Source organism: Rhamphochromis longiceps, linkage group LG1 (genome assembly GCF_057381845.1).
Source record: "Rhamphochromis longiceps isolate RC_006_pf linkage group LG1, R_longiceps_female_GT1.1, whole genome shotgun sequence".
Taxonomy (NCBI): Eukaryota; Metazoa; Chordata; class Actinopteri; order Cichliformes; family Cichlidae; genus Rhamphochromis; species Rhamphochromis longiceps.
The window spans coordinates 40083562-40099755 of record NC_140557.1 but is presented as its reverse complement, the minus strand read 5'-3'; the positions used below and the strand labels follow the sequence as shown (position 1 = coordinate 40099755).

General features: G+C 39.3%; 1 protein-coding gene across 1 annotated transcript in view; it reads right to left on the bottom strand.

The window, feature by feature from the left end:
- shank2b (SH3 and multiple ankyrin repeat domains 2b) overlaps positions 1-16194 on the bottom strand; it is a 220153-nt gene that overhangs the window by 91624 nt on the left and 112335 nt on the right. The window contains exons 12-13 of the mRNA XM_085408855.1: positions 13178-13291; positions 991-1072 (exon numbers count right to left, since the gene is read on the bottom strand). Of these exons, the coding sequence (XP_085264981.1) occupies positions 991-1072; positions 13178-13291 (196 nt within the window). The remainder of the gene's footprint in view (positions 1-990; positions 1073-13177; positions 13292-16194) is intronic.

The window sequence follows — 16194 nt, the reverse complement described above, 5'->3', positions numbered from 1 at the left end:
GCAACTTTCGAACTGTATTTATTGCATAATTTGCCAAATGGTAAATGGACTGGCTCTTCTGTTGTGCTTTTCTATGCAAGACTCAAGGCACATTATCGATCATGTCTCATTCAGCCAGTCACACACACATTTTTTACATTTTAAGTGCTTTCTGTCAACATTCACGCACACATTTAAACTCCAACGAGCGCATAAGGAGTAACTGGGGGTTCAGTATTTTGCCCAAAGATACTTTGACATGCAGACTTGAGCAGCCAGGGATCAAACCACCAACTTTCCAATTAGTAGATGGCCATAGCTACGCCTTACATTGAAGCTTATGCACGAGTTCAGTGCGTATTAGTAAGGTGTGGCTGGTTTCACTCATGTGGCTGGATTCCTGTGTATTGTGTTCATTATACTCATCATATCATACTATTCAATATTTTCCCGCACTGCCAACTTTCATTCTGCCATCACCGCTTTGGCCCAATCACTTTCTGTCTCTATGAGCCAGTCAGCTGATGTCCTGTGCTCTTCTGTCATTCTGTGTTTCAGACTCTTATTTGTGCCACTTTCCTCCTACACCCCTCCACCTCATCCTGGTGAATTATACATCTTCCTCCAAGTCTCCACCAGCTTCACCTTTGCTACTACCACTGTCTAGACTTCTGGTGCTGTCCTGTTTCATACCACTGCTGGACTCCATTTGGCTACATAGCTTCACTGGAGCCTAATAAGTTAGTATAAATAAATTAAGTTGGCATAACTTGTATTTCTTAAATTGACAACACAGAATTTGGATGCTACATTAACATAAAGAGATTTTGTTTCACTCAAGAGATGACAACGAGCTTTCTGAAAGAGACAGAAACATCATGCAAAAGATTAAATGGGAGCTTTGCCAAAGTGCTCTTGACTTTTTGGTATAATCCATAATACCAAAAAGTATGAAGCAAGTTCACACATCCATGGATTTTTTAGCTTGTTTTTTTAAATGTGACTTCTTACCTTGAAGCATCAAAGCTGTCATAGGAGCCCACAGTGTAGTGCCTGAAGAGCTTCCGTCTGTCAGCACGGTCTGCTCGGGAATCTGCCAATTTACAGCAGAACAAGATCAATACCCAAATACCATTCATAGCAGTTTACAAATCAGTGACAGCTGTTAGGAGAGTGGCACTTAAAATATGGCACAATAAGCCCTGCATCCTCTAAAACAACAGCAGAGCAGCAAATATGAACGTAGTCACCTGTATTTGGTTGGAATGTGTTCTTAAAAGAAACATCACACCATCTCGTTCAGTCACATATAAACATGTAAATACAACAAGATGACCCAAAAAAGTTAAATAAGCTCCTCTTCATGACAGTTTCATGCACTGATAGAGACACGGGGGTATGTCATAATACTCCAGAGAACAAGTGCAAAAAGCATAATCAGCATGGATTCAATGGTAAATTTGTGTAATTTGAGAAAAGTTTCTTTGTCAAGATTATTTGACTAGACTTTGATTACGTATTGACCTTTCTGTGAAACCTTGATATTAACTAATGGTTTTAACTTCTCTGACACAAATGCACCGACGCATTTCAAGTGAATCCAGAAGTATTTAGATTACATTACATAGTTTTAAACAGATGGGTTACCCCAACATGTTCCCACTCCCAAAGCATAACATTTTACGCTAGGTGACAAATCGTCGGTATATTACGCTTCCCGGCACCCAGCACGTCCCTATATTACGAGAAAAATGAGTGAACATGAAAACCTTTTGCAATGAATCCCGCTTTGATATCGCTTTGGAAAACACTATGTAACGTCATTAAAGTGCTGGTTAGGGTTAAGGATAATGTTAGGGTTAGGGCTGGAATTCATGGCCGTGTATTACCGTGGGAGCGTCATTCTACTGGATTTCATCCATAACCTGGCGCATAGCATAAGAACGCAGAAGGTCACCTTTCACCTCGGGACAAATCTTCACTATATTATGCCTCGGGAGTGAGAACAGGGTTGCCATACTAGAAAAATCCTTTAAAAATCCAATAATAACTGGCTATTGTTAAAAACAATCTGACTCAGGTTGGGAATATCTTCACCTTTAAAACAAAAAAATACTGCGAGGTCTATAATTTTCTGCACAACAACACAATGTTTGCAGTTTTGATCTATCAACTGAGCTACAAGTACAGAACTACACACTTTCACCTTTCATTAAATTGTGTAATTTACTTTTTAACCTCTGAAATTGCACTTCAAACAGTATAAAGACTGTAATTCCTAAGAGTTTGTAAAACCTCCTAATTTGGAAGTTTGATATTGATTACTTGATTTACAATCCACTGTATTTTTCTCCAACAAATTATAGATTTACTTTAATTCATTTTTTTTTAAATCACAAAAATGACCTGTGGGAAAATACAAGATTACAGAATACAATTCTTTCATTAAGGTGACAGTAAGATTTAAGAGTAAACAATTCCAGTTGGTAATAGATTATAGAAAATAGTCAGCGATGGCTGATCAACTATGCTCCTTCTTGCTAGTAGATACACTATCATAATTCACAGGGTCACAGGAGGTCTCTGTATGTTGAATATACATATATAACACCACATAAATACAATAAGCAAGCAGTATTCATAAGAAAGAGGCAAATCAGTTAAAATCCCAGCTATCCCAGGGTACACCTGGGACAGGTCGCCAGTCTGTTACAGGGCTAATGCAGAGAGACAGGTATTTGCATTCACGTTCACATCTATGGGCATTTTAGAATCAGGAATTACCCTGACCCCACTAACTGCATGTCTTTGGACTGTAGGAGGAAGCCAGAGTACTTGGAGAAAATCCACGCAGACAAAGGGAGAACATGCAGAGTCCACACAGAAGGGTACAGACCAGATGGTGGAGTTGTGGAGACCTTTCTGTGAGGAAACAGTGCTAACCACCGTGCCACTTTATGTATTTAGCTTAATTGGTCCTGTATATCTGTCTATCAAACTGTGAAGTGAGGATCTCTGACCAAATATTGCACTGTAGGTCTGTCCAGAAAGTCTGTACTCAGATATTAATTGATGCTAACAAATGATATCAATTTAAGATACTTGGTAACAACATCAATACCAACAGTGGCATGTTGGTTCCTTTCAGCTGGCATACAACTTCACACAGCACATGCAGACAGACTCTCGTCTCCTCACTAGCAGATGAAGTAGTTAATGTTCATACGACTCAACAACACTTTAGGTGGAATCTCAGTTCAGTAAAGCTCCCATTTCAAAAACACTGAAGTATTAACCAGCTATCACACATGCTAACCTGGCCAGCGTGCACGTGAACACCATTTAACTACTAGCAATTACCCGACAGCCACATCAGCCAGCTGTTATCATTAACGTAGTAGCTTGGACCTTAGTGAGATAAAAGCAGAGTAATTATTGCAGGCTGAACACATCCTGCATTTAATGCTGAGACATGAGCCACAATTACTGCATGGAAACATGGAGACCTGGGTGTGTTGCTGGCTGTACAGCTTTACCTGAACTGTGCATAGAGTCCAGAGTGTGGAGAACGTTCAAGCAAATAAAGAGTAAAATACAGAGGACAGCCAGAGAAGAGAGTTTTAGTCCTGATGACGAGGGTTGGCTGTGAGCGATGGATGAAAGAGAGTAAAGGTAAACGGACTGGTCCTCATATAGCGCTTTTCTACTCTGAGCAGTCGAAGCGCTTTATACAAATAATTCATTCACCCAATCACACCATTCACACAAGCACTGTTTTCTAAACTGTTAAGTGCTTACTGTCTAACATTCATACGGCTGCATCGGAGAGTAACATGGAGTATCTTGCCCAAGGATATTTGCCATGCAGACTGGTGGAGCCTGGCATCGAACCACCAACCTTCCGGTTAGTAGCTCTACCACCTGAGCTACAGCTATACATGTAGCTGCCATCACCAGTGTGTGAATGTGTGTGTGAATGGGTGGATGACTGGATGTGTAAAGCGCTTTGGAGTCCTTAGGGACCAGTAAAGCGCTATATAAATACAGGCCATTTACAGCCACCCCCAGAGTCTGCAGGGAGATGTGGACAAGATGTTAAACTTTGTTTTTTCTACTAATAATTTGTGTTTCTTGTTTTGTTGTAGCTGTGAATTTAGCTTTAAAATGCAGGAAGTGACTGGTTTAATTTTTCACTGCTAGTACTGTTTTCACATCTTCTTTAATGTAACATAACTAATACCACAATTTATCCAAAGTAATTCTTTTAAAAACTTTTTTCATAATTTACAATAATTAAGTTACTAATCTTAAACATGTATTATATTAAATCAAACCTATAACTGGAACAAATTGTTGACACTTAACAAGTTAAGTTATTTGAATATGACTTCTTCACTATTGCTTTTCTTGGTGTTAGGACAGGGATAGGGTCAAAATTGCACACTCAGTCAATTAGTTAATGAACACACATCTAAACTATACTACACATTTTGCACATTTTGCATCTTGCACATGTCTTTGTCATGTCTCGTCTATAATATCCTGAAAATAACTTGAACCTGGTATTCAATATCACTGCACAACCCACTTTGCATTGTCTCTGTCCTGTCTTTGTTTATCGTACAGTTAGTATTGTATAGTTAGTAATTAGTACCTTTTTATCCCTTATTTTTAACAACATTTAGCGTGTTATTTATTTGTAATTTCTAGTTTTATATCTCTTGGAGATATATCTTTTATATACTTATATATGCACGAAGGGGGACTTGGGGTGAAACAGCATTTCAGTACACTGTACACTATGTATACTGCTGTATTGACAATAAAGCTCTTGAATCTTGAAAATCAAAAGGCCTCTGCAAAGCCAGAACATCTTACTATTCATCACTGATTGAAGTAAATAAGAACAACCCCAGGTTTCTCTTCAGCTCTGTAGCCAGGCTGACAAACAGTCAGAGCTCTGTTGAGCCAACCATCCCTTTAACGTTAACTAGTAATGACTTCATGAACTTCTTCACAAATAAAATTTTAGAGAAAAATAATCATCCCACAGATGTAATATTATCTACAGCTACTCTTAGTACCATTGATGTTCATTTAGACTCTTTTTCTCCAATTGATCTTTCTGAGTTAACTTCAATAATTACTTCCTCCAAACCATCAACGTGTCTTTTAGACCCCATTCCTACAAAACTGCTCAAAGAAGTCCTGCCATTAATTAATTCTTCGATCTTAAATATGATCAACCTATCTCTAATGATCGGCTATGTACCACAGGCCTTCAAGCTGGCTGTAGTTAAACCTTTACTCAAAAACCATCTCTAGACCTTCCTTTCATATCAAACATCCTTGAAAGAGTAGTTGTCAAACAGCTAACAGATCATCTGCAGAGGTTTATTTGAAGAGTTTCAGTCAGGTTTCAGAGCTCATCACAGCACAGAAACAGCTTTAGTGAAGGTTACAAATGATCTTCTTGTGGCCTCTGACAGTGGACTCATCTCTGTGCTTGTCCTGCTAGACCTCAGTGCAGCGTTCGATACTGTCGACCATAATATCCTATTAGAGCGATTAGAACATGCTGTAGGTATTACAGGTACTGCACTGCAGTGGTTTGTATCATATCTATCTAATAGACTCCAGTTTGTGCATGTAAATGGAGAGTCCTCTTCACACACTGAGGTTAATTATGGAGTTCCACAGGGTTCAGTGCTAGGACCAATTCTGTTTACATTATACATGCGTCCCTTAGGCAGCATCATTAGAAGACATAGCATACATTTACACTGCTATGCTGATGACACCCAGCTCTATCTGTCCATGAAGCCAGATAACACACACCAATTAGTTAAACTGCAGGAATGTCTTAAAGACATAAAGACCTGGATGGCCGCTAACTTTCTGCTTCTTAATTATTTCTTCCATTTGCACAACATCTCAAAAAATTCGAAATATCCTGTCTCAGAGTGACGCTGAAAAACTAGTTCATGCATTTATTACTTCAAGGCTGGACGACTGTAATTCATTATTATCAGGATGTCCTAAAAACTCCCTGAAAAGCTTTCAGTTGACCCAAAATGCTTCTGTGAGAATGCTGACAGGGGACAGAAAGAGAGCAGATTTCTCCTTATAATGGCTCCGGCTTCACTGGTTACATCCAGTAGCAAATTTAAAATCCTTCTCCTCACATACAAGGTCTTGAATATTCAGGGACCATCTCATCTTGAAGACCTTATTGTATCATATCACCGTTCCTAGGCTATTTAAAAGTAGTATGGGAGGCTTCAGCTTTCAGGCCCCTCTTCTCTGAAACCAGCTCCCAGCTTAAATTCAGGAGACAGATACTCTCTCTACTTTTAAGATTAGGCTTAAGACTTTCCTTTGTAATAAAGCATATAGTTAGGGCTGGATCAGGTGACCCTGAATCCTCCCTTAGTTACAACAAGACTTCTAGGAGCTTTCCATGATGCACTGAATGTTTCTCCTTCTCCCACCTTTATCCTCTCTCATGTGTTAAGTCACCACTCTGCATTCAATTATGAGATATTATTAATCTCTGGTTCTCTTCCACAGCGTGTCTCTTGTACCGTCTCTCTCCGCTCACCCCCACCTGGTCAGGGCAGATGGCCGCCTTTTCCTAAGCCTGGAGGTTTCTTCCCTTTTACAAAAGGTGCTTGTTCAAAGTAGGCCGTTTGATTGCTGGGGTTTCTCTGTATTATTGTGATTCTTTGCCTTACAATATTAAGCACCTTGAGGTAACTGTTGTTGTGTTTTGGTGCTATATAAATAAAAGTAAACTGAATTGAGTTGAATCAAAATTGCACATTAGTATTTTCCCAGGTTTGACATTCTAGTATCTTGTTTCTTACTACAGGGGTGGGCAGCAACATTAATATTTCCTGGTAAAGTGCTGCCCTGCGGTGGTGAAAGTTTCGAATGCATATTTGAAGAGGATAATTGCCATAAATGTACCACGTATCATAAAAAGGTTCATGTTACCTTGTTATTTTTAAATCCACTTAATCTTGTAGAAGTCGATGAGAAATTAACTGAATATAGTTCAGGTGTCTGAATAAGTACTTTAGATAGTAATAAAAATATGAAAATTATGACAACTTTAAGTTCTTTAAGGCCTTTAAGTTCACTTAACTATATGAAGGCAGCAAGCTTTCTTAACTTTTCAAGTTCAGTTAACATTTTTTTTGTTTGCAATACATAAGAACTAAAAGCAGTGCACAGCAGGCAGCACATACAGTTTAAAAAATATATTTTCTGGAGTTCCAGAGGGTGGCAATATTGGCTAATACATGCACTAATATAAGAGCTGACCGGTAAATGTAGAAATTCAAAAGCAGTGTGTTACATAGTGGAGGCACAGAAGATAAAACAGGAAACATTTTATCGAATGCTATCATTAAGAAACACAAACCTTAAGCTGTAAGAAATCCTGTTAGAAATGCTTTCTCTGTCAGGTCTATTACCCATATTCACACTTGTGGAAGGTGTGCATTAGCCTCCACACTCTACTTTAGTGGACTTTAGAAAATGGTGTTGAAAAAGAGCTTTAAAAGAGCTTGATTTAAAAAAGAAGTATTGTGGACACACAGGCTTGAGTAAAGCTGTCTTACTCTCTCAGCAGCGTCTCCTCCCCCTTCTCTCTCTCTCTCTTTCCTTCCTTCACACACTCTCTCTCACACCAGCTGTCACACTTTCACAGAAACTCCATCTCCTCTGATCCGGCTTAGATCTTGTCATTTTTACAGGAACACCCCACCCCCCTCCCCCACAGACTTTATGTCCACATTGTCAAATTGGAAGAGGGAAAATGTGGCTTGAAGTAGGTGATTGGCTGATAAGAGATTAACAGTGTTTATACAGAAAAGAAAGAGGACGATCAATAAAGCAGAGTTAAGAAAAAAAATCATGGAGGAAAGCAGAGAAAGAGGGAGGAGCAAATCTACAACATAGTCACACTCCATAGCAACTGCTGTGTGACTCGGGCCAGCTGGTTTCTATGGCCACAGATCAAGAGATGGTGTGTGTGTGTGTGTGTGTGTGTGTGTGTGTGTGTGTGTGTGTGTGTGTGTGTGTGTATTAATGCGTGCTTGTGCATTACCGTTAAGAACAGAAAACATCTTTTTCCTTGACTACATTTATATTGTTTTTCCATAAGCTGTTTTTGCAAATGTTTTCTTTTTCTTAACCTAGTCTGTGAGGTAGGAATGTGAAAATGAGACGGGGGAATTGGCACATTTATCCAAAGAGACTCAGCACAGCTTTATTTGGTGACAGCATCATTACCTACACTGTGACATGGAATTACAGGGGAAGTCCCTGTTTTAAGCTGTCGACTTAAAGAGTTTGCTTTCTCTCAGATTATGTGATTTGATTTGTGTTTTTATATAATCACCATCATCCATCTGGCACTTCTTGCACATCCTGTGACTGTGTATTGTCGTCTTTAGTGCACTTAAGCAAAAACCCTTGCAAGCGCTCAAACGCAGGAGCTGGGAGTTTACCTGGACATGAAAAAAGGAGCGCACCTGATTTTAAAATAAAGCCCGGTTGTGAATGACTCTGCACTCTATTTCAGGTCTTTTAATTGTATTGCATGTTTCCAGAGGCCCGTAAACTTGTCAGACTGTTACTAAATACAAAGCAGACAAATATTTAAGACTCAGAGCTCTTAGAGTTTTTAAAACATGCTTGAAAAGATGACAGAATGATCTCTTCAGGGAGGTTTTTCCAAAGTTATCATTTACCAGTTTGCCAGTTACCCATTTAGTTCATTCATTTGTGCAGATGTTTTCAGGGGTCTGTAATCCAGAAAATACTGCAAGTTGTTGAGGTTTAACAGTTTCCCAACAAAACTTAAAGTGTGCTGAAATCTAATATCTGCTAATTAATACTAGAATTTCACTCACCACCTCTACCACTGTAACTATGATTTAGCATTTAGGCTTCAGGTTTGGTGTGCTGGCACAGTTAAGTGTTTGATGTCTGACTTCGTCCTTGCCAACTTCAGTCGATGAACTGGACCCATTTACCGTGTTGGTGGTGTTTGGGGCGATTTTAAATGGAGCTGACAAATTTTATGACTTGCTGAGTCATTCAGAGGTTTGAGCTTCAGTTTGGTTGGAATTGTAACATTTTATTAGTCTGATACCTAAAAAGCAAAGCAACAAAACAACAACATAATAGCAACCAGTTGAGTGTCGTCACAGAGGATAGATGGAGAAAGATTACATTCTCATTTCAACCCTCATATATTCAAAACAAAACACTGCAGCCAGTTTTTTACGTATTTGTCAGATTTAAATGTTTCAGATCATCAAAAAAATGTTATATTAGACAAAGATTGACCAAAACAAATACAAAATTATGATTTCATATACTGGTGACCCCTTTAATTATGCCACACTATTAGTGTTAGTAAGGCTTTAGGGAATGTATAAATACAGATACATTTATCCATCTGTTACTGTTACACTATGTGTTGCTATCACTGATACTACATCACTGCTAGTAATAATCATAATCAGAACAGTATAGCTGTATTTATAAATGGCACCCAAAGTAATAAATTAAAATATAAATGATGAATTAAGCACTTTCTAATGCCTTAATAATGCGTAATAGTGTGACATTATTATAAAGTGCTACCAATTTATTAAGAGAAAAAAATGTATCCAAACCTAACTGGCCTTATGTGAAAAAGGAGTTACTTTGGACTTTTGGGAAAGCTGAGCTTCGTTTCACTACCTGTACTCGTGTCTCATCATTGTCAGACCTGTTATGTCAAGAAATCACTTAAATAAAAGCTGTGTGACAAAATGAAGGAGGCTGAAAGGTCTCAAAAGCAACACTTCATACAACAATCTAAAAAAATCATCTGAGAAACAAAGACACCAGACAATATTCCTAAATGGAGAGAACTTTCCCACGAGTTGCCTGTCCACTAAAATAAGTCCAAGAGCAACTTATCCAAGAAGAACATCTAATAAGAAAGAGACTGGGCATGAATTGAATGCATGGGAGAGTTCAACAGCTGCTGAGCAAAAAGGTCACTGAAGCTTGTCTCACATTTGTCAAAACAAACATTTTGCCGATCATCAAGACAAAAAAATGACAAAATGGCAGCAGATGTCACTCTTGGACAATAATGTGTTAAAAGAAAACAGTTAAATTAACCAGCATTCTTCAGTTAATCTGACTTAATCGCTCGATGTGTTGTTTTACAATTTGGTTCAAAATTCCCTTTAACTTTCTTAAACCTAGAAAGTCTAACTTAAGTATTTCAGAAAACATGTTGGGGAATGAGAAAGAACATCATGTATGGGTAGAACTTCACTTATTCCAATTCAGTTTCTAATGGCACAAAGTTCAACTCATAACTATGACAAATTCTGGATATGATGTGAACAAAAACACCTGAAAGCTCAGTTTGAGTTTGGTGTCATTGGAGTTTTCTACAGTACCGCTGAGAGAGCTGGGGCTACAGTCATCGTTACTCTACAAGTAAAACTTTGGAAAATGATAAATAAAAAAAATTTTTGGGGAAAATACTGTCTACCTTTTCTTTCTCCCCTAGATATATTGTATATGTCATTTTGTTGTTATACGTTTTTTTCATTCAAAAAAAAGAAGTTCTTTGCCCTCGTAAACATGAAGCAATCTTTTTGAGTAAAATGTAACTTAAGTATAAAGAAAACGAAAGGTTTATTTACTCAAATCATCATTACAGCTACAGAAAAGATTTCGATGTCAGTAGATTGTGGTCGAGTTCTGCTTTCTTACCCGTCCCAGTTCAAGTACATAATACTAGCTACCAAGGCTGCTGTAGGACAAACATCTCAAGATCTCTGTTTAAATAAATAAATAAACCTGGGTAAATTCCCAGATGATTAAACATGCAACTATTTTGCTGGTAGTAACTGAAATAAGTTAAGAAAATCAACAGCCTATGTATGCAAGATAATTCATAATTTTATTGGGGGGATTATATTGGTTGGGTCCGATTATTGGGGGGGGCACAACCCCCTAACCACCCTGGAAATTACGCCCCTGCTGAAATGAGATGTCGGTAACACTGCTGGTTTTGCAGTTAGCTCTTGTTAGCCTGTATTGGTGAAGCTGTCTTCGAGGTCGGTGATACTTTGTTGGACTGACAGTTGGTAATTTTTAGGACTCTCAAGCCTAACATTAGCTGTTGTATATGAAGTGATCACCTCTACAAAAGCAGAATTTTCGACAGTTTGCTGTTTTGGAGCATTGAGGAGGAAAGAGAGGAAAGTAATTGTTGCTCCCCATCAGTCTATCTGCGAAGGGCCATTTCCAAAGAAGTCCAAACATTTTGAAGTTCATCATTCTAGAGTGAGAAAGATTATTCACAAGTGGAAAACATTTAAAATAGTGCACATCCCAGCAAATTAATCCAAAATCAGCTGTGCAATGCTTAGAGAAATTGCAAAAATCTCAGCAGCTACATGTTACACTGTACAAGCCTCAGTTAGCATGTTAAATGTTTAAGTTTAAGACAGAGTGAGTATGGCTTATTTGGAAGAGTTTTCAGGGGAAAGTCTTTCGTGCTGAAAGAACATAGCACGGTGCATTAGGGTTGCACAAACCCCAGGAACTGGAACAATATGTAACAGCAATAAAGTGCTTTGCCAAGTGGACCACTGCAGGTGAAAACCAACACAACATATCAGCACACAGCATTCCAGCTTTCAAGCACAGTGGTGGAGGGGTGATGATTTGGTTTGGTTTTGCACCCACTGGACACTTGAATGGACCAGTCTGTGTACTGGAGTCAGATATGAGCCCATCTGTCCAACAACTAAAGCTTGACAGTGATCCAAATAACAGCAGCAAATCTACAACAGAATGACTGAAAAAGAAACTAATCGGTGTGTCGCAGAAGCCCGATCACAGTCCAGACCTCAACCCGATGAAATGTTGTGGTGTATCCTTGAGAGAGTGGTGCATAAACAAATGCCAACAAACTTCAATGAAATGAAGCTTTGTTTAAAACATTGTGTAAAACCTTACATTTGAAAAAGCCAACTGTCCGTCTGTATCTGTGCAGGTCATGTTTTAACTGTCAGGCTAAGTCAGGTGGGAGGGTACCAAGCAAACTGGTGTTGACTTGGAGTTGCAAGTAAATACCAAATAATAAGTTTGCACTGCCAGATTGATTATTTCACTTTGACTCTGGTCTCAGCGCTAAGTTAAGCTAATCAACTCTAAGCAAAAAAGTTCTTGTACTCTTTGATTTGATTTTTGATTGCTAATTGGTGTCTTTTGGTGCCTTTGAGTAGAGTTGGAAAGATGGATATATATACTTTGGAGACCTCTGTGATGACTTGTGAAATGGTAATCACTCCGGCCAAAGAATGTACTTCTCTAAAGGCCCCAATCAGCCCCAACTATTAGGCTTCATGCAGGCATTCAGTGTCCCTTAAAATGACCAATGGCCTTGGCCACCTCCCAGTGAGTCTTTGCAGGCCACTATACTGTGCTCCCATTTTTTCACTGGCTTTCTTCGCCCTGCCTGCTTTCTTCACAGGCAGAGCTGGGGGCAATTTAAATGTGGCACAGTGTGAGAAAAGCGTCCTCTGCCAATGGCCTTGGGTTAAGCTTTAAAAAAAGCCACACAGAAGAAGGCAAACAGCCACAGCACAGCAAGAGGAGGACAAGTTGCTTCCCATCTGCCTCTTGCTGCTGACATACTCCTAGAACTATGGGAGATTGAGAGTAGGGGTTGGAGGGGGGTCTCATAGACATACTGAGGCCATTCACTACACACACAAAGTAAAAGTAGGGACGAAGAAACACTGGAAATTTACGGGGGATGGAGCATGGCACGATATGTTCATTAGCTCGCACCCAGAGGACATCAGATCACAGCTGAGTTAGCAGGGCAATGTAGCGCTAAGCATTGTACGCCATTGCCTGAGGAGACAGTAAGACACAGAGATGCTAGTAGATAGAGGAGCAGAGACACATACAGCCAAGACCTGGGGTGGGGGGAGCCACGTGCCATTACACTGCCTCAGGAAACCACAGCATTTAGCCTCAGCTTTGTTCTTTAGAACTAACCTCCTTCCCTCCCCACAAAAACGCATGATGGCAAACAGAACATGTCCTACATCTTGGTTCCACCTCCAACCAACACGCAGCCGCAGGTGATTAGACTTACAGTTCCTCTCCTCTGTGGCTTTGGCGGGGATCTCCTCCACGCAGTCGGCTGGAAACCAGCCCACCTGGCCACGGGCACTGCCCTCCCAGAAACCCCCCTCTCCGATGCTCAGAACTGGACCAAGTGGTAGGAGAGAGAAAATTGGGAAAGTTAGAGGACAGTGAAAAAGGGACATGCTTTTTACTGTACAGATAATAGGACCCTCAGATCATTTAATCCATTTAAAGCAAAGGCACCAAAGGTATGTGCTTATACAGACTCATGCAGAGACTTGTGTGTGGACATGTCTGTGTTTTGACTGACCTTTTTTTAAAATGTTGCTATCTCATTATCTTATCTTATTGTCTCCATCTCTCCTCCACCTTTCTGTCACCTTTTGGTTTCTGTCCATTTTTCCAAGTGAATTAAATATGCAGTTCTTTCTCGTTTCCTCTTGCCTGGCGGCTCCATCTTCATCACCCTTTGCCAAATGCTTCCGCTGTCCCTCTTCTGCACATGTCCAAACCATCTCAGCCTTTGTCTCTAAACCACTGAATCTCAGCTGTCCCTCTGATGTAATCATGTCTAATCTTGTCCATTCTGGTCGCTCCCAATGAAAATGTCAAAATCTTCACCCTGCCACCTCCAGCTCTGCCTACGGTCTTTTTGTTAGATTTAGAGAATGACTGAATGAATGAACTAATTCAGGACGTTTGTAAAGCCACAGTCTGGATCAATTAAATATTCAGACCTAGAACTTGACCATTTTAAATGGCTAGACGAGCACATCAAGTATAAATATTATAGAGATCTTGTGCATTAAAATAAAGTTATTTGACTTGAAGAAAGTTTGGCTCGACAGGATGAGTTTGCAATAAAAGCAAAGCTTTGTAAAACTAAATCTTTGATTATTGTAGACAAATACTTTCTCTCTGCATTTAAAAGTAGAGACGTTGCTGGTTTGAAAGGTCACAGTATTCCACGCAAACATTAGTAGTGGCTTAAAACATTGATGTGTTGGGCTGGTACACATCCTGTGTGATTGCTTACTAAATAATGCATTTTGTGCTCATTCATGCAAACCACAGAGATGAAGCGTCTGACTTAACATGTGCAGATGAAGATGATGTTAGTCCCCTGCATCGCCACTCTGTGGAGTCTAAATACAGATGCATCGTATCTGATGAAGTCATTTTCATCAGATATGGTAATTCGCTGTTTCCAGCTGTCTCAGACACAATTTTAAAATAAAGGAATCGGTTTTTTTCTTGTCTTTTTTCAGTTTTAGAATTCAACATTTGTTCAGTTAGGATCGGTGGTGGGCTGTAACCTCTACTCTGCAGCTCATTCTTATATAAAGGAGTTAAAATTTTTATAATATTTAACATTTGCAGTCATTTCCAAACATTCAAATTATACAACACATGGTTCATTTTATACTAATTTCCAGCTCCATAATTTTTATTCTTGGTCTCTTATTGAGTAAGACTTCAGACTTAGCTCTGCTCTACACAGCAGAAGATACAAGCAGGTGGGTGGAGCTTCTGTGCTCACAGCCAGAGCCTGAGACGACCATATTAAAGAAAAAGCTTGTTTTCACTTATTTATTTACTTATTTTCGGCCATGTTTAAATCGACGGTACTTATATGACCCCTTTCTACTCATTTTGAGCAGATGTATTTTCTACTGCAAAACAACATAGAAATGTAAAAATACAAATAATTCAAGTTATTGTAGTAGCTGGTGTTGCTCGTGTCAGTGGGACTCAAACCGACGTTAAACAATGTGCTCCGCTGAATGTCCACTAACATGTACTGTACCTCGAGGGCCGGTGTCCTGCAGGTTTTAGATGTGTCCTTGATCCAACACAGCTGATTCAAATGGCTAAATTAGCTCCTCAACATGTCTTGAAGTTCTCCAGAGGCCTGGTAACGAACTAATCATTTGATTCAGGTGTGTTGACCCAGGGTGAGATCTAAAACCTGCAGGACACTGGCACTCAAGGCCTGGCGTTGCCTACCCCTGATGTACACGTTCACATAAAGAAATAAAGGCTGGCCTGTAGTAACAGTCTGGTCAGGCTGTTGCATAGATTTCACTTGGCCTGTTATAAAAGAACTGCTCTCCATTTACTGATAATGTGTGTCGTAGCAAAACTTTGATATTAGCTTAAACATTTTTCGCCCATCTCTCTTAACTACTAACTGTATAACAGTGTTTGGATTATGCTCACTTATGGATGTCAGACAAAAGGAATTAGCATTAAAAGTCTGACTGCTTCAAATAAAGAGATACTACAGTTGAGGTAAATAAAAGCCACAGTCACTAATTTAAGAAATACAGTGATTTGACTTCAGACGGACCCAGCAGTGGTCGTATGTCTTCCGTTGCAGTTTCACACATGCTTCAGCAGGTGTAAGTGTGTATGTGTATCTGGAGCTTAGAGTCAGATATGACAGGCGGGCTGATCTTGGATGGAAACAATTACAAATTCAGAACAAGTCATTTAATAATTTGCATCATGTTGGACTTTTCTTTGCAGTCAGGCTGTGCTGCTGCTTGCTCTTATGTTTACTGGCTTTTGTGACTTTTAAGGAAAGACAACACACTCAAAGAAGGCAACGGAAATCTCTGTGGAACAGGAAACCTGCCATGTTATTTTAAAACAACATTTCTATACACTCAGCTTAGACATAATAGAATAGAATAGAATTCAAATTTATTGTCATTGCACATGCACAGGTACAGGGCAACGAAACCTTTAAAAACATCAACTCATTCAAGAATAACCAACCAACAGCCAATCCTGTACAGATCTCCCCTCTTTTCTTTTTCTTAAATCTTTCTCCATATCCGAGTGTTTCGTTGTTTAACATTAGTCCTCCAAAACAGACCAAATGTACACTAGCTAGCAACACAGGCCATGTGCCAAACTACAGCGAGAAGCAGCTTGTGTATTTGCTGTGTATTTGTTCAGATGGTTGAAATACTAACTTCAGAAATAAACTCCATCTATGTTAGTCTAGAAATTCCCCGT